This window comes from Dendropsophus ebraccatus, chromosome 10 (genome assembly GCF_027789765.1).
Source record: "Dendropsophus ebraccatus isolate aDenEbr1 chromosome 10, aDenEbr1.pat, whole genome shotgun sequence".
Taxonomy (NCBI): domain Eukaryota; kingdom Metazoa; phylum Chordata; class Amphibia; order Anura; family Hylidae; genus Dendropsophus; species Dendropsophus ebraccatus.
The window spans coordinates 40,322,260-40,346,544 of record NC_091463.1 but is presented as its reverse complement, the minus strand read 5'-3'; the positions used below and the strand labels follow the sequence as shown (position 1 = coordinate 40,346,544).

Sequence of the window (24,285 nt, the reverse complement as noted above, 5' to 3'; positions counted from 1 at the left end):
TATATAAGAGACTATGGGGAGGGCTGGTTACTAAATGGGACTACAGAGAAGGGCTGGCTACTATATGAGACTACAGAGAAGGGCTGCCTACTATATAAGAGACTATAGGGAAGGGCTGGCTACTATATAAGAGACTATGAGGAGGGCTGGTTACTATATAAGACTACAAAGAAAGGCTGGCTACTATATGAGACTACAGAGAAGGGCTGGCTACTACATAAGAGACTATAGGGAAGGGCTGGCTACTACATAAGAGACTATAGGGAAGGGCTGGCTACTACATAAGAGACTATGGGGAAGGGCTGGCTACTATATGAGACTACAGGGGAGGGCTGGCTTCTATAAAAGATTATGGGGAGGGCTGTCTACTATATGAGACTATTGGTGAGGGCTGGCTACTATATGGGACACTTGGGGGGCTGGCTACTATTTGGGCACTATTTGGAGGGATGGCTAATATGTGAGGCAATTTTGGTTGGGTTGGCTACTACATGGGGAAATATTGGGGAGTTGGCTATTACATGGGTTGGAGAATAATCATATTATAGCAATATATCATGTAATTTATCATAGTGCACAGCGATAGGAGACGCACACCACTGACAGTGCCAGAAACACCGCACACTGCATTCGCCCTTTAATAACTATCAAGGTTAGCCTGCGACTATGTCCCATTTTTTTTTTTTATTTTGGCCCACTGTGTATTTGAGTTTGACACCCCTGCTTTACTGGTGTCAGTTATGCTTAATTTGTCATCGCACTCTCTAGGCAACTACTGGTCCTCCCACTCACTCCAGGGTTTGCTGCATAGCCTGTAGCCCCTATATCCTTTCCAGAAGAAAAGTTGATTGTTTGTGTGGCATTTGGGACACTTGCCCTGGCCACTTTCAGCAATTGGGAGTGCAGTGTTGTAAAACAATACCTAAAAATTTACATCCTAGTTACACATTTTAATTTTAAGGTAATATTATCATGTCTCCACCTATTTTATACAGCTGCCTAGCTTTTTACCTCCTCTTTAGTTCCATGAGCTTTGACGTAAGCGCCATCTTTGCAGCCTTCTGTCTTCCGGAGTCAGGATCTTCTAACCTAACTCCTGTCCCCAGCTAAGGCTACATGGTCCCCATGTTGCTTCTTGATCAAAGTGCCTTTCCATGTCAGTTCTTTTCGTCTGCTTTTTATCAATGTATCACACCTCCTTCTTGTATCTAACGCTCATATTTTTCTAATATAACACATAAATTTGACACATATATATTAAATAACTATGTCCTTTTTATCTTGTAGGCTGAGGAATATGCTGTTAAACTGTGGAACTGGGGAGTTTCTAAAAGAGCAGAAGAAACTATCACAACAAAGGAACACGCTATGGGTAAATACTATCTATTAAAAAAAAAACTTAGCATAGTCAGCAATGTCACTTTCCACTAATAGTGTAATGTCCCACAAAATGTACAAGAGCAGGGCCTCCTGCTTATCATTGGACTGTTTGCTTTTTTAAATTACAAAACTTAAGGCCCTACAACAAGGGCCACTTTGGAGGAGCAAGTGAGCACCGACCTGCAAGGTCAGCACCATTTGCTCCTCATTCCCCACTAGCTGCCGGCGCTATTACAGCGACAGCGAGCGGGTAAGAGCGGGGGTGGGGTCTAAGCCTATGGGAGATAGGAGCAGTCTGATGCTGCCGCTCCTGTTGCACGCCTGACCATAGATGGAGTCTATGGCCCAGGCGGACATGTGAGCGGGAGCGCGTGGGGGCAAATGGTGGAATCCGTTGGATGTTCTCTGCGCGGATTCCTCAGTGTGAATCCACCCTGACTGTACATTTACTATGGTGCGGGTTTAAAGAACAGGTCTATGCTATGTACATGGAAATATATACGTTTGTTAGGATCATGCAGGTTGGTTTAACTTTCACATTAATCAACAATAGGAGATAACAATAGTGTAATATAAGCAATGTTTTTTAGTTTGTAATTTAGACCCACTATGGGCCAAAATTCACAGAATTGCTCTATGCAGCAGTATATATTATGGCTTATGGGACAGTTCAGCTAGACCTATATGCTCACAGTGGTATTTAGGAGGTTAAAATCCAAACCATCTGAACTGAACTAAATATGATTTGTAAAAAAATAAAATTGTTGTTTCCATTATAGTGCGGCATGCATCATGCAGGCTTGGCTACTGGTGTCAAGGTTTGGAGCCAGCTAAAGAAGTTGTTGAGAGAAACATTTTGGTAAGTATATCCTCCCAAACCTTATTTTGTTTAGTTTTAAAATGAGTTGATAGAGATGTTAGTAAAAATTGGATTTGATCCCTGGATAGTTCAGTGGATTTGTTGTTGGCTGAATGAGAGATATCAGAGGGTGGTTGTTAATTGTGTATATATTCTAAACAGAGACCTTTTACAAGTGGTGTGCCACAAGGGGCTCTTTTGGGTACTGTTCTTGTTACTGACATAGGAGAAGGTTTGGCAGGCAAGTTTTGTCTGCTGATGACACAAACATCTGCCATAGCGTTGATATTCTTGGAGGTGTCTGTAATATGGAAAATGATTTATCTTTACTAGATATGTAGTCAAAACAATGGAAACTGCTGTTTGATGTTTCCAAATGTAAAATAATGCTTGGGAAGCAGAATTCCTGTATCTTAGTGCTATGCCTTATGGCAAACCCTATGGACATAAGCACATTAAGTGGAGGTCATCCTCTTCTTTATATTAGGAGCGTTTTCTAGGCATGCTTTGTGCCCTGTGCAGAGGAGGGAGGAAGCTGTGCTGTGAGCTTCAGCTATTGTGAATGGGGTCTTATTCACATTAATGTCACCTTTCATTGTAAGGCTATGTGCACACTGCGTAAGAGACCGGGCTTTCACGGAATGGCGCACAATGAAGCAAGCGGCTCGCTTCATTGTGTGAATTGACATGGGTTTCTACGGCCGCAATTCACTGAATTGCAGCCGCAGAAAACTGACATTGACATGTCAGTTCTTTGCGGCGCCACATGGGATCCCCCCCGGAGTGTATTTGATGTGCATACGCTCCGGCCAGGATCCCATACAAGAATAGGCAGTGTTCAACCCCGTACAATGGCCGTACTTTTACGTAGTGTGAACATAGCCTAAACCTGTTTGTGATAAGAAGGGCATGGCTTGAAAGTGATGAGTGAAGGGTGACTGAAGAAGGGTGCCAGGCTGTAGCTTTTGGACAGCTTGGTGCTGCCTCCAGTTTACTTACATGAAAAAAAGGAAGCAACATAAATTGTTAAAACGTAAACATAAGATAATATTGCATGAATTTACCCTTTAAAGATTTGGTTAAAATAATACAGATGGCCATGAAGACCGGAAAAGGCTGGATAGATGCTGGACAGTCAGACATTGCCACTGAATTTCTTGGAATTGCATTACAAGTAAGTAAAATTTTTTATGGCTATTTTCTTCTTATAATGCAAGAATTCTGACTAAGATTTCTTTATAATTTTTCTTCAAGAGTCTAGAGAAATTGTACACCATGATGACTCAAAGAAGTACTCAAGAAACTGACATACACTTTCATAAAGCCTATGTGGAACGGGATATTTTTAAAGTGTTAACATACCAAGCTGAAGCTGTAAGTCAAGTTAACATAAAGAAAGCAGTATTAAAGCTTGCCCTATAGTTATAGTTATAGTTGCCCTAAGTCTGGTGGTGGTGGTGGGGTTACCATTTGTTTTTGTTTTTTTTCTTTTACCAAAAAAACATTACTGGCAGGGGGTTGGGGGAAAATAAAAAAAAGACACTATGCTTGCTGCTTACAGTGCCTGTGCTGCTCCGCATCATGGGGCTCCCGGACCCTGCCGGCTGTCTTCTCGCCGGTTCCAGGTACATCACGACCCAGTTCCACGTCACAGACGGGTGAAATTTAGCCCCCTCAGCCAATCAGTAGAGATGAGCGAACTTTCAAGTCAAGTCGTTACGATTACTATGATATATAACATGTATAACTTATATTGTATCGGATGGCCTGTAAAAAATTCAAACCATTGTTAACAAATATACGTTCCTTAAAATCGCTCCATTCCCAGGCTTATAGCGCTTTTATCCTTTGGTCTATGGGGCTGTGTGAGGTGTCAGTTTTTGCGCCATGATGTGTTCTTTCTATCGGTACCTTGATTGCGCATATACGACTTTTTGATCGTTTTTTATTACATTTTTTCTGGATTTGATGCGACCAAAAATGCGCAATTTTGCACTTTGGAATTTTTTTGCGCTGACGCCGTTTACCGTGCGAGATCAGGAATGTGATTAATTAATAGTTCAGGCGATTACGCGCGCGGCGATACTAAATATGTTTATTTATTTATTAATTTATATTTATAAAATGGGAAAAGGGGGGTGATTTGGACTTTTATTAGGGGAGGGGATTTTTTTATTAATAAAAACACTTTTTTACTTTTTTTTTTACTGTAACTAGAAGCCCCCCTGGGCGACTTGTATATAGACAGCACTGATCTCTCATAGAGATCAATGCTGTGTATATACACAGCAAAGATCGATTAGATCGGTCATAGATTACTATGGCCTGCTGCAGGCCATAGCAATCTATTGCCGAGCCGGGATCAGCGTCATTCCGACGCTGAGGCCCGGCACGGGCAGAAGAACGGATCTCCGATCGCGGGGGGGAGATCCGTCCCACTAGACACCAGGGATGTGTTTACCTAAGCCTCTAAGTGCAGCTGTCAGGTTTGACAGCTGCACTTAGAGGCTTAATTAGCCGGCGCGGCAACGGGACCCGAGCCGGCTAATAGAGGCACTGCCCGGCTGCACGTGTCAGCCGGGATCAGCGCTGTTCAGAGCGGGGTCCCGGCAGGACCCCGCTCTGAACACCCCGAGCGGCACCATGACGTATCAGATACATCATGGGTCGCTAAGGGGTTAAAGCATCTATATGATACGGGGCTCTACATGTCAGTAACATCATTATCTTTTCAATATCTCAAAGTCATTTTTTTTTTTAGACTTCAATATTCACCATTACAGGGTCTATGCAGGAAATTCACCATTACAGGGTCTATGCAGGAAAAAGGTCACAAATGCAGTGAAGGAGCAGCAGTAGTCATTGGAGGCCAGTGGAGGTCAAGCAATAGTCATTTGAGGCGAGTACAGGAGCCGCAGTAGTCACCATGGAGGCCAGGCAGGAGCAGCAGTAGCCAACATGGAGGACAGGCAGGAGCAACAGTAGCCAACATGGAGGCCAGGCAGGAGCAGCAGTAGCCAACATGGAGGACAGGCAGGAGCAACAGTAGCCAACATGGAGGCCAGGCAGGAGCAGCAGTAGCCAACATGGAGGCCAGGCAGGAGCAACAGTAGTCAACATGGAGAGCAGGCAGGATCAGCAGTAGCCAACATGGAGGCCAGGCAGGATCAGCAGTAGCCAACATGGAGGCCAGGCAGGAGCAACAGTAGTCAACATGGAGGGCAGGCAGGATCAGCAGTAGCCAACATGGAGGCCAGGCAGGAGCAGCAGTAGCCAACATGGAGGCTAGGCAGGATCAGCAGTAGCCAACATGGAGGCCAGGCAGGAGCAACAGTAGTCAACATGGAAAGCAGGCAGGACCAGCAGTAGCCAGCATAGAGGCCAGGCAGGATCAGCAGTAGCCAACATGGAGGCCAGGCAGGAGCAGCAGTTGCCATCATGAAGGGCAGGCAGGAGCAACAGTAGCCAACATGGAGGCCAGGCAGGAGCAGAAGTAGCCAACATGGAGTCCATGCAGGAGCAACAGTAGTCAACATGGAGGGCAGGGAGGATCAGCAGTAGCTAACATGGAGGGCAGGCAGGATCAGCAGTAGCCAACATAGAGGCCAAACAGGAGCAGCAGGAGCCAACATGGAGGCCAGACAGGAGCAGCAGTAGTCAACATGGATGCCAGTTAAGGTCCAGCAGTAGCCAACAAGGAGGCAAGGGCAGGCACACCAGTAGTTAACCTAGATGCCAGTTAAGGCCCAGCAGTAGCCAACAAGGAGGCAAGGGCAGGCACAGCAGTAGTCAACATGGAGGCCAGGCAGGAGCAGCAGTATCCATCATGGAGGCCAGGCAGGAGCAGCAGTAGCCAACATTGAGGTCAGGCAGGAGCAACAGTAGTCAACATGGAGGGCAGGCAGGATCAGCAGTAGCCAACATGGAGGCCAGGCAGGAGCAGCAGTAGCCAACATGGAGGCCAAGCAGGAGCAGCAGTAGCCAACATGGAGCCCAGGCAGAAGCAGCAGTAGCAACATGGATGCCAGTTAAGGCCCAGGAGTAGCCAACAAGGAGGCAAGGGCAGGCACACCAGTAGTCAACCTAGAGGCCAGTTAAGGCCCAGCAGTAGCCAACAAGGAGGCAAGGGCAGGCACACCAGTAGTCAACCTAGATGCTAGTTAAGGCCCAGCAGTAGCCAACATGGAGGCAAGGGCAGGCACAGCAGTAGTCAACCTAGATGCCAGTTAAGGCCCAGCAGTAGCCAACATGGAGGCAAGGGCAGGCACAGCAGTAGTCAACCTAGATGCCAGTTAAGGCCCAGCAGTAGCCAACAAGGAGGCAAGGACAGGCACAGCAGTAGTCAACCTAGATGCTAGATAAGGCCCAGCAGTAGCCAACATGGAGGAAAGGGCAGGCACAGCAGTAGTCAACCTAGATGCCAGTTAAGGCCCAGCAGTAGCGAACATGGAGGCAAGGGCAGGCACAGCAGTAGTCAACCCTGATGCCAGTTAAGGCCCGGCAGTAGCCAACAAGGAGGCAAGGGCAGGCACACCAATAGTCAACATGGATGCCAGTTAAGGCCCAGCAGTAGCCAATTATAGGCCAGTGAAGGCACAGCAGTAGCCAATATGGAGGCCAGTGAAGGCCCAGCAGTAGCCAAGATGGAGGCCAGGGTAGGAGTCGCAGTTGTAATGGGGTGACATGAGCAGCAGAAGCAGAATAATGAGGTCCATTGACAGGCGAGAGGTAGCAGGGCAGCATGAATGGTGGAATGACCAGTAAGGTCTAGTTCAAATATAGACCATAATAGATGCAGAAAAGGTCCTACATCTTGGTGACAACAGGACTAAATCCTACTCTGTGGTATCAGGAGCAGGTGTCACAAAGTCCTTATCTATCCATGTGGCGTTCATTTTGATGAAAGTCAGACGTTTCACACTATCACAGGACAATCTGGTTCTCCTGGGAATGACAATATGACCTGCTGCGCTGAAAACTCGCTCGGATGACACACTGCTGGCCGGACAGGAGAGTATGTCCAAAGCAAATTCAGCAAGTTGTGGCCAGACATCTAATTTTCCCACCCAGTAGTCCAGGGGTTCAGGGACATTAGGTGGCAAGGTAGAGTCCAAAAACACCTGGACTTGCTGTTTGAGGTGTGCCACCATGTCCTACTGCTGTGGGCGTGCTCCTGTTACCCCAACCTGTGGCTGCATGAAAGCGTGCATCATGGACATCAGGCTCAGACTGGTGCCGCTGCTCATGCCACCCAAGCTGCTAGAGGAGGATGTGGAGGAGGCAGCGCTGCTGGTGTGGCCCTGGTGGGAATGGCGTGATTGAGAGCGCCGTGTTTCAAAGGCTGCTACTAACTGTGCACCCAGCTCCTCTCTATAGTAATTCATTTTTTCCTCCCGTTGGGAAGGGTGAATGAATTCACACAGCTTGTTGCGATACCGTGGGTCCAGTTGTGTGGCGAGCCAGAACTTGTCCCGTTGACGAATCATTTGCAAGCATGGGTCAGCCTGAAAGCATATCAACATGCGCTTAGCCATTTCCACCAGGGAGTGGGAAGGAGTCCCCGCCTCCGTCTCCACAGCATACTGGCAATGGGTACTGCCTCCATCCTCCTCATAGCCCTGCATATCCTCCTCTGGCCCCCTCTGGTCTGGCAGGAAGGCTCATCTCCTTCTCCACCACCCGTCTCCCCTAAGAGTTCCTGGGCAGTCGGGTCCTCCTCCTCAACTTCCTCTCCCTCCTCTTCCGCCAAGCCTTTCTCCAGCGACCCAGGCTGCGAGTCGCATCAGCATCAGCTCCAGTACATGAAGCATGGGTATGATGGCGCTCAGTCCTTTGTCTTGCCCACTGACCAGAAAGGTGGCCTCCTCAAAGGGTCGTAGCAAGCGGCAAGTGTCACGCATGAGCTGACACTGCCCGAGCTCCAGGTTAATGTAACGAAACACCTCCTCACCTAGTAGGGGAGTTGTACGGCTCAGGTCCAAGGAAGATCAATTCCAGGAGAAAAAAATTTTATTAAAAAATTCCCATAAAAATAGCTAAAAAGCAGCGTTTCCAAACCGAACTGGTTTCTTTCTCAAGTGTCAATTCTTAAGTGTCAGTGTTTGGATCCACTGGGGGAGAGGCTGCGGTTTAAAACATGTGCCATACACGGGGCGTGCCTCATACCTCCTCTATGCAACGCGGAGAGAATGTTGCTCCCATTGTTACTCACCACTATCCCAACTTTAAGATGGCGTGGAGTCAGTCACGGGAAGATTTCCGTCTCGAGCAGGCGGTGCAGCTCTTCCACTGTGTGTCTCCTTTCACCCAGGCAGGCTAGATGCAGCACAGCGTGACACCTCCGTGCTACACCCAAGTGGTACAAGGGAGGAACACTGGCGGTTGAGGAGGTTTTGGACCTACTGGAGGAGGTGTAGGAGGACCGCGACACAGGAACCCTGCTGTGACAACGGGGTGGTGTAATCACCCTTTCCTGGCCAAATTGCTGGGGGTCCGCCGGCCATATTACTTTTACCCATCGAGCAGTAATGGACATATACTGCCCTCTCCCGTAGTTACAGCTCCAGATGTCTGTGGTTAAATGTACATGTCTGCTCACTGAATGGCTCAGCGAGTCAGCAACCTTTTCGCGAACATAGCTGTACATGGTCGGGATAGCTGTGTTGAAAAGTAAGTGTCGACTCGGCACCTTCAACCGTGGCTCCGCACACAACATCAGTTCACGGAAAGATGCCGATTAGACAACATTAAACGACAGAGCCTGGAGCACCAGCAACTTGTCCAGGTGGGCGTTCAGCTTGACTGCTGCGGGATTGCTGGGTGCATATGTCTGGGACTCCATGATGCCAGGCTGCCTACTGCTAGCAACACAGGGGCCACCAGCCGAAGAAGGGATTGAAGCCACACTCCCTTCCACAGAGGAGGTCTGACTCTGTGAAAGGCCCCCCTTACTTCTGCTGCTTCCTGCTGCTGTTGACTGCGGCTCTGCCTGGGCCTGCTGTGACCCACTATCCCAGGCGGAAAGGTGGTGGCGCTTCATATGGGCAGCCATGGCGCTGGTGCCAGGATGGCAACTCTTGCCTCTTTTAATGCGCCTGTCGCACAGGCGACAGATGACCACATAGGTATCCTCCGGGCACTTTTTAAAAAACTGCCACACAGGCGAGGTGTAGAGTCTAGTACCGACAGGCTGCGAGGATGGGCAGGCGCTGACAATACTAGGACTTGCAGTGGAGGAGGGTTTTCAAGTGGTCATCTGCTTGTCCCGGCTACGCTTCCGACTGGTTAGTTGACTACTGCTGCCTGTCTGCTTTTTAGTTGTGGCGGGCCTGCTGGCAGACGGATTCCCGATTGACGAATAAGCCAAATCCTGCCGTGGATCCCATGTAGCATCCGATGTAGCATCATCCTGTTCCAGAATGATGCTATCATCCTCATCAGGCTCCTGCCCAGCCCTCTCTTGTCTACTGCCTACTGCTCTCCTGCCAGGCCTAACATGGGCCTGCTCTGATATCACCTCTGACACAGCTATGTCCTGCACTTGATTGTCCCCTGTCTCTTCCCCCACGTGCTCATCGTCATCAAAGAGCAGTTTGCTGCTCATAGACGCCAACAGTTCCCTTGCAGGCGGCAGGTCAAAAGTAAGCGGAATGTTGCTGAGGATGTCAGATGGAGGACGTGGGGGAATTGCTGCGTGCCCGTGCCAAGTCAGGGTCGTGTCCGAGGTACCCACAGATACCTGGCTGGCTGTCTCACTACTGATCCTTGTGGACGTCGAACTGTGAGCCAACCACTCCAGGACTGTGGAATTAGATGCGTGGACAAGACCCTGGTGTGACAAAGGAAGCTCAGGCCTGCCACTGGACCCTGTTCCTGCGATACTTCCTCTTCTGCTCCTTGAGCCAGACTCTCTGCCCTGCCCTCTGCCTGAAATGCTTTGTGAGGTTTCCTGCTGCCGCTGTGCCATGACTTTATATTCAAATTATGATTTCTACACTTGGCAGATGAGAACTGTATTTTCTGTAATATATAGGACTTGTAATATATAGGACAAGCATAGAAATTGTCTATATATATAGATAGATAGATAGATAGATAGATAGAAAGATAGATAGATAGATAGATAGATAGCACTTTTTTTAAGGTATAATGCTATACACCTGCACCAGGTATTTTTGTCTCTCAGGATAAGACGGATGAGATATACACACTTTCAATCAGAAGGGTCCAAAAATAGAAATCTATCTATCTATCTATCTATCTATCTATCTATCTATCGCACTTTTTTAAAAGAAATAATACTTACACCTGCACCAGGTATTTTAGTCTCTCAGGATAAGACGGATGTGATATACACACTATCAATCAGAAGGGTCCAAGTATAGAAATTGTGGGTGTATATATATATATATATATATATATATATATATATATATACAGTGGTACCTTGGTTTAAGAGCGTTTTGGTTTAAGAGCTCACAGTTTTTCAAAACTGTGACTTGGTTTAAGAGCATTGCTTAGGTTTAAGAGCTCCCTGTACTGGGTGGGAGCGCAAGTAGAGGAGCAGCATGGTCTGCATAGTGGGGGCTACAGCACTATACTCTGACCCAGGAAGTCTCCCTCACCTTCCAAATCATAGCAGATTCAGTTCAGGCTGGGGCTTGCATCAGGGGACAGGACTGTTGAGGTAATCTCTTTATAGCTGTAAGTGCAACCTCTCTCTCCCCGGACAGAGAGTGCTGCATTTATGTGTCCACATATGTCCTGCTCATTCCTTCATGCTCCCTGCAGTCTTTGTCCGCCCTTGTGTTTCCCATCCTCTTCATTACTGTACAGTAACTTATAATATTACATATTCTGCTGTTTCTGAATGTTTGTTTTACATGTTATTCAGAATATTAAATCATTATTTTTGGGGTGTGGACCCAATTGTCTACATCTCTATGATTTCTTATGGGAAAATTTGCTTTGGTTTAAGAGTGGATTTGGATTACAAGCATGGTCCTGGAATGAATTATGCTCGTAATCCAAGGCACCACTGTATATATATATATATATATATATATATGTAGCACTTTTTTAAGATATAATGCTTACACCTGCACCAGGTATTTTTGTGTCTCAGGATAAGACGGATGTGATATACACACACATCAGAAGTATAGGACTTGTATATCTGTACAGCACGTTTTGGTTCCGTGCACCCTTTGCTGTCCTATGCCTAATCTATCTTTCGCCCCCTCTATATTTCTCTCTCAATCACTAGATGTTTCTCCTCTCCGCTTTCCTAATCTTTCCTTTCCCACAATATCTTCTCAGTAGTCTGTAGTACACAACAGCAGCTTGCTTCCTCTCTCTTTCTCTCTACACACTGTGTGGTGCGGTCATGTGACCGCTCCTTTTAAAGCAATACCAACGTCACACAGGGGGTGGGCTTGTGCAAGATCCCTGCTGATTTGATGTGTTTCGGGCATCATGGGAAAGCGCTTTTCCCGCCCGGAACACTTCCTGCTTTCTAGAATGGCGGCTGCCATTTTAGAAAGCAAGGAAAGAAAAAAAAATTGGTGCGGATTTCCAAAAATCCGAATACGATCGGACTCGGATTTTTGGGAAAATCCGAACCGGATCCCATACCGGGCGAACCGGTTCGCTCATCTCTACCAATCTGGGGCTGCAGCAGTGTCCCTTCTCCTTAAAGGGGTTATCCAGCGCTACAAAAACATGGCCACTTTCCCCCTACTGTTGTCTCCAGTTTGGGTGGGGTTTTAAAACTCAGTTCCATTGAAGTAAATGGAGCTTAATTGCAAACTGCACCTGAACTGGAGACAACAGTAGGGGGAAAAGTGGCCATGTTTTGTAGCGCTGGACAACCCCTTTAAGGCTATGTTCACACTACGCAAAACTACGGCCGTAGTTCACGCCGCAGAGGTGTGGAACATAGCTTATCTTCAATGGGATCCCGGCCGGAGCGTACACACATCGTATACACTCCGGCCGGGATCTGTGCGGCCCCGCAAATAACTGACAGGTCAGTTTTCTGCGGACGGAATTCAGTGAATTCCGGCCACAGAAAGACCTGTCAGTTCACACAGTGAAGCGAGCGGCTCGCTTCACTGTGGGCTATGGGAAGCTCTGATGCGGGCGCACGCTGATGCACCCGCATCAGAGCTCCGCGGCCGAAAGATCATCCAGCCAGATGATCCGGCCAGAGATGATCTGGGCAGAGACAGGCTTTTCTGTGACCCGGCCGGGGTCACGGAACGGCCGGTCTCTTACGTAGTGTGAACATAGCCTTAGGCTGGGTTCACACACACACAGTATATTTCAGGCAGTATTTGGTCCTCATGTCAGGTCCTCATTGCAACAAAAACCAGGAGTGGATTGAAAGCACAGAAAGGCTCTGTTCACATAATGTTGAAATTGAGTGGATGGCCGTCATTTATTAGCAAATATTTGCTGTTATCTTAACATGTTATCTTAACATGTAATCTTAAAAATTTACATTATTTAAAAAAAATCAAAAATAACATCACAGCAATTCCTCTGTTAATATTCTCCTTTGTTCTATATTTTGTTTTGTTTTTAATTAAGAAAAAAAATATATAATCAGGCAGATGTAACCAGCAGCAGCCTGATACTACCAGGGTAGGAATGTCCATTGATTTTGCACCATTCCTACAATAGCAATACAAGCTAGTTGCAGATATTTCTGCAACAAAATGTGCAACAAAATGTGTGAATCCACGCCGCTGGGTTCACACTATGTTTATTTGAGGCTGTATTTGGTCCTCATGTCAGGTCCTCATAGCAACCAAAACCAGGAGTGGATTGAAAACACAGAAAGGATCTGTTCACACAATGTTGAAATTGAGTGGATGGCCGCCATATAACAGTAAATAACTTCCATTATTTCAATACAACAGCCGTTGTTTTAAAATAACAGCATAAATTTGCCATTATATGGCGGCCATCCACTCAATTACAACATTATGTGAACAGATCCTTTCTGTGTTTTCAATCCACTCCTTGTTTTGGTTGCTATACAGCCTCAAACATACAGCCTCAAATATACGTAGTGTGAACATATGAGTCAAAGAGGTTATCCCAATGTGAAAAGTTATAACTTGCTGATTGGTTTGGACCAAAACACAGTTACAACAACTCTCCCTCCACCATTAAATAAAATCGAAGGTCAGAGCACCATTCATTCTCTGTTGGGCTTTACCACATTGCCGTTTACCAATGCTTGTACAAAATAAAGAATGTATGACTAGTGGGGCAGGCACACTGCAGCTTCATTCAATTGTGGGTCATTTATTTCTGTTTTTTAGTAAACCTAGAATTATAAAAATAGGTAAAGATTTGTTCTGTGTGCATTTTCACAGGCGGTTTTTCAGGAAAATTTTGAATTTGCTTCTCAAGTCATTCAAAAGTGCAAAGATATGTTACAGAGGCAACCAAAGGAGGTAAGACTTGTTCTTGGTATAATTTCTCCTAGTATATGCCACAAGAAGACAGATGATTTGAAATTTGTAAAACATTGTGAACTGAGGGCCCAATCTTAAATGTGCATATTCTATATTAGGCTAGGTTCACATGGCCTTGCTTTGGCCGTTTGACGGCCGTCTTTTTTCTACGTCTGTCATTTTGAGGACAAATAGCATCCGTTATTTCAAAATAATTCACGTCATTGCACAATAATGGATGTTATTTGTCCTCAAAAAGATCGATGTCCAAAAGCATGGCTGTCAAATGCCCCCAAAAAAACGATGTGTGAACCTAGCCTTACACATGTATATAGGGCTTGGCTGAACTCGAGACGAGTTGTTATCCTTTTTTAATCCAAATTATTTTTATTAAAAGATATGCATTTTTTAGAGTAACAAACAAAAACTTCCCAGAGGGCATACCCTCCGACCCCTACCCTCCCTAACCCTCCCCCCACTCCCCAGTCCTGTCAGTTCCATAGTCCTCGTGAGCATATGTAGAATTCTGCAGTCCACGAATCTTGACCTCATTCCACCGCATGAATGTTTCCGGAAATGAAATATGGACGCAAAAAGTAATTAAATGTAGAGTTCAACTGAGGAGCCTGACTAAGCCAAGCCCTGCACACCTCCCGCCAACCAGCGGAGACAAGATACAGGCAATGATAAGATAGATCTTCCTTCCTACCCGCACATCCCACATCCCAGTCTATGTGCGAGAGCCTGGAGACCCTAGTTCAGGGACAGCCAACCATTTTCCCCAGAGTTTCTCGAATTTCTTCGATGCTTTGCGTTGCTCATACGCATATCTTTCTATGCCAATCAACCAATTAACCTTTCCCACAAATTCCGATACCGAAGGAGGGGTTTCGTCTAGCCAATGCTGTGCAATGAGCTTACGCGCCATAAATAAAATACGGGCTACTGCGGTTTGTTCTACAACAGGTAGCGCCAAGTCTTCCACATATCCTAATACATAAACCAGTGGTGACTGTTGCAATTCCACTGAGTATGCTTTTTGTATGGCCGACGCCACCCCTCTCCAATAGCGGAACAGTTTGGGACATCGCCAGAACATGTGTAATATCCCCCCTTCATGTATATGACAACGCTGGCACATTGGTGTGTCCCGGACCTTTATGCGAAAAAGAAATTGTGGTGTGCGATATACCCGGTGTAACAGGTAGAGGTGTGAGAGCCGATGTTGCTCCCCAAAGGACAGTTTAGGTGTCATTTCCATTATCTCTGTCCATTGACCTTCTTCTATAGGGCCAATTTCTGCCTCCCATTTCTCCCGCAGCTGGAGTGGAAATCTATCTAGGTGCTTGGATACAATATGTCTGTATAAACAGGAGATAAGTCCCTTAGTGGACTCAGAGTCCCCTACAATATTCATTGGTGGCAGATATTGTACTTCCGATGCCAGTATTTCCCCTTCAGCTCCACATGCATGACGTAGTTGTAAATATTTGTAAAATTGAGTATGGGGCAGTACAAATTGACTTTGCAGTTGGTCAAACCGTTTCAGCTGTCTGCCATCATACAATTGCATTACTCTCCTAATTCCCGTGTCTCTCCAGGCGGAAAACCCCTCCAGAAAATATAATTCTCCCAACCATGGAGTATCCCATATGGATGTATACTGTGTATAACCCGTGACACCATATAATTTTCGAATCTTCCACCATAATTTATGTATAAGCAACAACGTTGGTATCTGAGGATTGAGCAGTAATATCTTTTTAGCTTCCAGGGTCTCAAATAGAGAGTCTGACTGTAAGTAGTGTCCAAGCAGAGCTTTGTTCTGGTCGCCCCCATCACCCACTTCCCATCCCCGCAAGTGTTGTAGTTGGGCTGCAAGGAAGTACATGGCAGCATTGGGAATAGCAAGACCCCCATCATCTTTAGCCCTCTGTAAAGTTTCCAATTTAATGCGTGGATGCTGGGAGCCCCATATCAATGCACGGAAGAGAGAGTGAATCTTGCAGAAAAGGCGAGAGGGAAGCCACATAGGAGAGTTATGTAAAATGTATAGCAGCTGCGGCATCCATATCATCTTCACCAGATTCGCCCTGCCCACCACTGACAACGGCAGCTTACGCCAAACCGCCAGTTTCTGGTGAAATTTATCTATCAGAGGTGTCATGTTCAATTTTTCGTATGCTCTGACCTCTCTAGAGATAAATACTCCCAGGTACTTAAACGTACTAACACTCCTTAATGGGATGGCCGGATCTAACTGCAGAGTGTCATCCGAATCTACGGGCATAATGACAGATTTGTCCCGATTTATAGTAAGACCCGAATATGCTCCAAATTCATTTATTGTGGCCATGGCGATAGAGAGGGAGGCGGAGGAGTCATTAAGGTAAAGTAATAAATTGTCGGCGTACAACGCCAATTTATCCTCCCTCGCTCCCCTCCGAAAGCCAACCACCCCAGGATGCGAGCGCAAAAGGGAAGCTAAGGGCTCTATAGCCAGCGCAAATAGTAACGGGGAGATCGGGCATCCCTGCCGCGTTCCCCGATGATGTGGAAAGGTCGGGGACAGCCCACCATTTATCCGCAAACGAGCCACTGGGGCTGAGTATAGTAGTTGTATAGATGATAGGAATACTGGTCCAAACCCCATCCGCTCCAATACCGCCCACAAATATGGCCATTCGACGCTGTCAAATGAGCAAACCACACAAGCCCCCGGATTATCCACCGGTATCTGTAAATTGAGGTGTAATCTACGTATATTCAGAGCTGTAGATCTAGCAGGGATAAATCCCGTCTGATCAGGGTGTATCAGAGACGAAATAACCCCAGATAGACGAGTAGCCAGAGCTTTAGCTATGATTTTAATATCAACTGGAAGTAGGGAAATAGGCCTATAGGAATCAGGAATCAGAGGATCTCTCCCAGGTTTCGGTAAGACCACTATTATAGCCTCCTGCATAGACACTGGCAGGGTGCCTGATTCCAATGAGGCTTTCCATAGCTCCAGCAATTTGGGGAGCAGAGGTTTCCCAACTGATTTATACAACTCGGCCGGGAGCCCGTCTGAACCTGGTGCTTTGTAGTTATGTAGCGAGGTTACCGCCGCCTCTAATTCTTCTAATGTTAATGGCGTGTCTAAAAAGGCCTGCTGTTCCGACGTGAGAGTTGGTAGTGATATACCTCTCAAAAACTGTGTCAATTGAGTCGGAGTCACCGTAGTATGGGAGGAGTATAACGTTAGATAATAGCTTCTAAACACCTCTAGTATGTCCGTCAATGTTGTCACTACATCCCCTTCCTGATTTTGAATGCTCGTGATGTACGATGGGTCCCTTTGGGCATTGGCAACCACTGCCAGGATGTGTCCCGCCTTCTCCCCCTCCACAAAAAAGGAATGTTTAGCAAATGTACGTTTTTGTGCTGCGGACTCCATATCAAATATATTGATAGCCTTATGGGCCGCTTGAAGCCTCCGGGCAGTAGCCCCCGTCGGTTGCAAGACATGCTGCTCTTCCCTCTCTTTTAAGCCCTTCAGTAGATCCCTTCGCAATTGGCCCCTTCTTCTTTTCACCCCCGTGATACGCTGGATAAAGTGACCCCGTAAGTATGCCTTCATAGCATCCCATTCCACCTGGAGAGACACAGAACCCCCATTTAAAACAAAATACTCATCTACCACCGGTATCACTGTGGCCGGGTCCAAAACGGTCAACCAATGCGGATTCAGTCTCCACAGGCCTCTCCCGACCACCCCGGAACCAGGATGTGTTAATTGAAGTCTCAAGGGTGAGTGATCTGAGAGAGTCCTAGGGAGATAATCAACACCAGTTATATGGTTCAACATATGGTCAGAGCATATAGCTAAATCTATTCTAGATAGTGAATGATGCGTGGATGAGTAACAGGAATAGCTCCGCTCCCCCGGATGTCTCTGTCGCCAGACATCAGTTAAGGACAATTCTTTTAGCATTTTCCCCAGCGCAGTAGCACCAGCGGCTAAGTTTACTGAACCCACGCTAAGTTTGTCTATTGAGGGATCAACCACCATGTTGAAATCCCCCACTACCAATAGAGGAACATCCGGGTGAGCCGAGCCAAATTCCATCACTCTGTTTAAGACTGTGCAGCTGTACGGAGGCGGGACATAGACCGCAGCAAGAATACATCTAATCCCATAGATAATGCAATATAAACATATGAACCTCCCCTCTTGATCAATTTTACTGTCTATGCATGTGAAGGGAATATCTTTATGCACCAATATGCTCACCCCTCTAGAGTATTGCGTATGAACAGAATGATAACTCCACCCCACCCATGCACGCCTCAAGTACTGAGTAGTATCCGCGGTCAAATGTGTTTCCTGTACACACAGTACCACTGGGTGATACTGTCGCAGGAAGTCAAATAGTGCGTACCGCTTGTCCGCATCTCCCAGGCCCCGCACATTCCATGAGATCACTGCAAGCTTACTAGCCATAGTCACTACTTAACACATATGCAAGAAAATAACAATGCTGCTCAGTAGGCATATCTGTGAACATATAAAGCTCAATTAAGCTAAGATGGAAATCACATTGCCATATGAAGAACGGCCACTGGGTGGCAGAGGTGTACAGGTTTCTAAACATATCATGCAGAGTAAAAAGAAGCGTAAGGCACCATGTGGATCCCGACAGGTGGGAAAAAAAGGAAAAATCCCTTAACTGGAAACCTAACAACACGGTTCCCAAAAACAAGGTGATCTGCACCCAAAAAAACTGCAGATTGGGGCACCAGTTCTCCATGACCATAACACAGTGAACAGACAGTCAGATATAATGCAGTGAGAATGAAGCAAGACAGGTCCCACTTGAAACAGGAGAAATGTAATCCTGCGGGCCAGCAGGAGAATATGAAAGAAGAAGAAAGAAGAACTTGAATACTTTCCAGACACCCGGACATCCTCCGAGGGCAACAAATCTTTAACTTGATTAGGCAACTCCTGAGCTCAGGCTGGTGCATCACGATTGTACGGGCTGCGTCCTCCCCGCAGATGCTGTTCCTCCTGGTCCAACCAGCGCATCGCATCCCTTGGGGAAGTGAAAAAATGAGTGTCCCCTGCTGCCACAACCCGTAGCTTGGCCGGATACAGCATGGCATATGGCAACTGGAGATTGCGCAACCTCTTCTTCACCTCCCGAAATTGCGCCCGCTGCTTCTGGACTTCCGCGGAATGATCAGGGAAGAAAGATATTTTGCTGCCATTAATAGTAACCTCTGGTAAATTCCGTGCTGCTCGCAATATAGTGTCACGATCACGATAATGGAGTAATTTCACCAGTACTGCACGAGGCGGGGAGCCAGGTGGGAGGGGCCGGGTGGGTACTCTGTGAGCCCGTTCAACAGCATACATAGGGGACAGATTATCCTTCCCAAAAACCTCAGAAAGCCAGTTCTCAAAGTATTCTGTGGGGTGTGCACCCTCCATTCTCTCCGGCACACCCACCAGTCTTACATTATTCCGTCTCAGACGGTTCTCCAAGTCGTCCGTTTTTAGTAGTAGTTGAGAAATAACTTGATCATGCCTGTGGGAAGTTGTGGCAATAGGCGCAACCCTATCTTCCAGGTCCCCCACTCTGTGCTCCACTTCCGTGGTTCTATCACTGACTTTACGCAAATCTTGGCGGAGAAACCCCACTTCTCCCTGCAAGCTGCCCACTTGTTGTGTAAGAGAAGAAATAGCAGCATTACATTTGGTGATAGAGGAGTTGCATTGTGAGACTGCCAGCAAAATGTCTCTCAGTGTGGGCTCCTGTGCACAGACTGTCCCTGGGACATAGGGTGGAATACTGCTCTGCTGTGCTTCCTCTGCCACAGCCTCCATGTATTCCTCTTCTCCCTCCTTGTCACTGCGGCCCCCCGCCATGTCTGTCTCTGAGGGGGTATTCTCTATGGGGCTTTCCTCTATATCTTCCCCCTCCACCGGATCATACCGTACACAGCCATTGCTCATCCGTGGGGTCGGCGGTTTCTGGAACTCTGCCAGCCTGGCAGCTGTCCCTGCAATAAGCTGCCTTGTACTGCGTGGTGTGTGAGGCGGCGGGCCGGTGCCATCTTGGATTTCTCGGCCGCCCGTTCCCGCCGTCGATTTCGTCTTTTTGGGGACCCTTCCAGCCATTTGCCCGGTACCGGAATGCTGCCTGGGCTTCTCCGCACCCCTGGAAGCGTTTACAGTGAGGATGGTGGCCCGCAGGAGTAGTAGTGTGCCGGTATTCAGCGGGACCCGCGGGAGCTCTCAGACCTCGCGTCCGCTCACATGTCCGGCTAGGCTCCGCCCCGACGAGTTGTTATCCTAAACACATATACAAGATATGCAGAACTCCACCGTACAAGAGACTACCTATACTACTCTAATATATGGGGAATAGATATCAAAATAATAAAGAACTTGGGTTCTAGTTACAACTATGCACCGATACAGAAACAACTGAACCTCTAATGTATTACAACACATATAAATTTTATTGTTAAAAATATAACATGATAGTAGTAATTCATGGTAATCAATAAGCAATGAAACAGGGCTGAATAGAATGTTAAAAACAGAAAACATACACGAGGGGGGCTGCTGCAGGTGGACACAATAAATAGGTAAATAAGTAAATAAATAAGTTGTTTTAGTAAGGACACAGTGAAAGTATGAAAAAATTCATATATCATAAAAAGTCAAAGTGCTATGAGTAATGAGAAACATCCTGATAATGTGTAACCAAGTCCATAAAATGCACAATAGTGATGAACAAAGTATAATACCATCAGTGGTGAAAAGATCCAAGTGTCCATCAGCTTATTTTTACAGCAAAACCCAAACCACTGCAAATTTCTTGTGGAATGTGAAGTCAATGAGGAAAATCTGCAATATATTTGCAGCATTCCCAGAACCGAAATTTACTATTATTTATTTATCTTCACCTGAAAACCTTTGGCTGAGAAAGTACTTCCTATATTAGGAAAGGAAGAAAGGTAGCACTGCTCAGCTGGGAATCCCCATTGGGTGATCGGGACAGCTTTGCTTTTTTAATTTAGTTTTTTTTTTTAGCTGTACACTATATTTAAAGGATAACTCCAGCCAAAAGTATTTTTTAACATGTTATTACTTATGGAAAGTTATGCAAATTCCTAATGTACATTAATTATGGGAAATGAACCTATAGGGCTATTTCCCTTGATTTAGTAGATCACGGAGTGTTGAAATTCTCAAAGATTCGGTGATGTCATGGTGTCAGGGTGTAATTCAATGTGTCAATGGGGCTGTATTTAATGTAATGGAGTGTTATGTTACTGTACTGTACACTATGCTTTATTGATTACGTTTATGGAATACTTTGGGGAGCAAGTGTCCTTGCTCCCCAAAGTATTCCATAAACGTGGACGGCACTGAGCAGAGAGGGAGAGAGGTGATGGTGCATCTAACTACTTCCCCCCTCCCTCCCTGCTCAGTGCTGCTGCCACATATACACTGTACTACTCTTTCCATCATATGCTCATAGTATGAGCAGATGATGGGGGAGTAGTACCAGAGCCATGACCAGCATTCCACCACAGCTGCTGCACAGCCCCCATTACCAGAGTTCCTCCAACCAGCCCCTCCACCGCCGCATGTCCCCTTAGATGACCAGCATCCCCCGCAACCAGCCCGCACCGCCACTGCTGCTTCTGCACCCGGATGCCCCCTTAGATTACCATCATCCCCCACAACCAGCCCGCCCCACCGCCGCTTCTGCACCCGGTTGCCCCCTTACATTACCAGCATCCCCCGCAACCAGCCCGCGCTGCCGCTGCTGCTTCTAGACCCGGATGCCCCCTTAGATTACCAGCATCCCCCGCAACCAGCCCGCCATCAACATGTCCCCTTACATTACCCCAACCAGCTGCTGCCGCTTCTGCTCCAAGCTCATTGCCGCTCCTGCCGACTCGTTTCCTGATGTCCCCCTGTCAGAAGATGATGAGAGCTGCCGGGGGACATCAGGGAACAAATCGGCAGGAGGCAGGAGCGACAGTGAGCTTGGAGCAGCGGCGACTGGCTGGGGGAATGCTGGTAATGTAAGGGGACATACTGCCGCCGCGACAGCAGCGGCGGCGGCACGGGCTGGTTGTGGGGGATGCTGGTAATTTAAGGGGGCATCCGGGTGCAGAAGCAGCGGCGGCGCAGGCTGGTTGCAGGGGATGCTGGTCATCTAAGGGGACATGTGGCGGCGGCGGAGGGGCTGGTTGGGGGGATTCTGGTAATGGGGGCTGTGCGGCATCGGCGGAATGCTGGTCATGGCCCTGGTACTACTCCCCCATCATCTGCTCATACTATAAGCAGATGATGGGAAGAGTAGTACAGTGTATATGTGGCAGCAGCACTGAGCAGGGAGGGAGGGGGGAAGTAGTTAGATGCACGGTCACCTCTCTCCCTCCCTGCTCAGTGCCGTCCACGTTTATGGAATACTTTGGGGAGCAAGCAGGGCCGTATTTACCTCTAGGCACCCGTGGTCCGGTGCCTAGGGCAGCACCTTGCAGGGGGGGCAGCACCAGGGACCAGGGGGACAGAAAAAACTATTTTTTTTGTTTTTATTTTTTTAGTTTCCCTCCTCCTGTTCAGACTTGCCAGTAAATCTGGTGTCTTTTCCAGGGGGGTGGGGGGTATGGTGGTATCGGTCAGGTCTGGTATCGCCAATAGGTGCGTGAAGATGGGGCGTCTTCAGGTTTAGTGCCTAGGGCAGCAGCAGCTGTTAATACAGCCCTGGGAGCAAGGACACTTGCTCCCCAAAGTATTCCATAAACTTAATCAATAAAGCACAGTGTACAGTAACATAACACTCCATTACATTAAATACAGCCCCATTGACACAATACAGTCCATAGACTTCTATATATAGTGCTCCCCCTGCTGGACACTACATAGGAATTACACCCTGATTCGTGACGTCACCGAATCTTTGAGAATTTCAACACTCAGTGATCTACTAAATCAAGGGAAATAGCCCTATAGGTGCATTTCCCCTAATTAATGTACATTAGGAATTTGCATAACTTTCCATAAGTAATAACATATTAAAAAATACTTTTGGCCGGACTTCTCCTTTAACCCCTAGGCGACCCTGGACGTACCCGTACGTCCAGGGCCGCCTCCACGCGTTCAGAGTGGGGCTGCGCTCTGAACCGCCGCGGTCCCGGGTCCGGGCTCGCCGCAGAACTATGGCCGTAGTTTTGCGGGGTGGAACATAACCTTACTTTCAATGGGATCCCGGCTGGAGCGTACACACATCGTATACGCTCCGTCTGGAATCTATGCGGCGCCGCAAAGAACTGACAGGTCAGTTTTCTGCGGCCGGAATTCAGTGAATTCCGGCCGCAGAAAGACCTGTCAGTTCACACAGTGAAGCGAGCGGCTCCGGCCACTTGCTTCACTGTGTGCTATGGGAAGCTCTGATGCGGGCGCGCGCTGATGCGCCCGCATCAGAGCTCTGCGGCTGGAAAATCATCCGGCCGGTACTTAAGTACCGGCCAAGATGATCCGGCCAGAGACCAGCCGTTCTGTGACCCAGCCGGAGTCACGGAGCGGCCGGTCTCATCCGTAGTATGAACATAGCCTAAGTGTAAAAATAAAAATAAAAGTGTTATTATTAATAAAAAGCCCCCTCCGCTAATAAAAGTCAGAATCACCCCCCTTTTCCCATGTTATAAATAAAAATAAACAAATAAATAAATAAACATGTTTGGTATCACCGCGTGCGTAATCGCCCGAACTATTAATTTATCACATTCCCGATCTCGCAGGGTAAATGGGGTAAGCGCAAAAAAATCCCAAAGTGCAAAATTGTGCATTTTTGGTTGCATCAAATCCAGAAAAATTGTAATAAAAAGCGATCAAAAAGTCGCATATGCACAATCAAGGTACCAATAGAAAGAACACTTCATGGCGCAAAAAATGACACCTGACACAGCCCCATAGACCAAAGGATAAAAGCGCTATAAGCCTGGGAATGGAGCAATTTTTAGGAACATATATTTGTTAACAATGGTTTGAATTTTTTACAGGCCATCAGATACAATGAAAGTTATACATGTTACATATCGTTGTAATCGTAACGACTTGAGGAACATGCATAACAAGTCAGTTTTACCCCAGGGCGAATGGCATAAAAACAAATACCCTCCAAATAAACAAAATGCGTTGTTTTTTTTCAATTTCACCACACTTTGAATTTTATTCTGGTTTCGCATTGTACTTTATGAAAAAAATTCAGCCTGTCCTTGCAAAGTACTATTAGTGGCTCAAAAAATAAGGGCTCATGTGGGTTTCTAGGTGAAAAAATGCAAGTACTATGGCCTTTTAAGCACAAGGAGGAAAAAACGAAAACGCAAAAATTGAAATTGGCCGGGTCCTCTAAGGGTTAATAAAAAGCGTCAACCTACAGCACACTGCTTATTTTCAGGCTATGTTCACTTACAATAAAATAATTCCAAAATGCTGAATTAATTTTGAGGTCAAAATACAGTTGTATTTTTAACTAATAATGCCTTAATAGCCTTAAAATGTACTTG

General features: G+C 46.8%; 1 protein-coding gene across 4 annotated transcripts in view; it reads left to right on the top strand.

The window, feature by feature from the left end:
- Positions 1-24,285, top strand: part of TEX11 (testis expressed 11) — a 241,959-nt gene that overhangs the window by 84,866 nt on the left and 132,808 nt on the right. For 3 of the 4 annotated variants that reach the window (XR_011358669.1, XM_069943309.1, XM_069943308.1), the window contains 5 exons: positions 1,288-1,372; positions 2,160-2,239; positions 3,333-3,413; positions 3,494-3,613; positions 13,624-13,704. Coding sequence is in view for 3 of the 4 variants with exons in the window: in XM_069943309.1 (XP_069799410.1) it covers positions 1,288-1,372; positions 2,160-2,239; positions 3,333-3,413; positions 3,494-3,613; positions 13,624-13,704 (447 nt within the window). In the remaining variant the exon portion in view is untranslated. The remainder of the gene's footprint in view (positions 1-1,287; positions 1,373-2,159; positions 2,240-3,332; positions 3,414-3,493; positions 3,614-13,623; positions 13,705-24,285) is intronic. The other variant, XM_069943310.1, reaches the window with a different exon arrangement.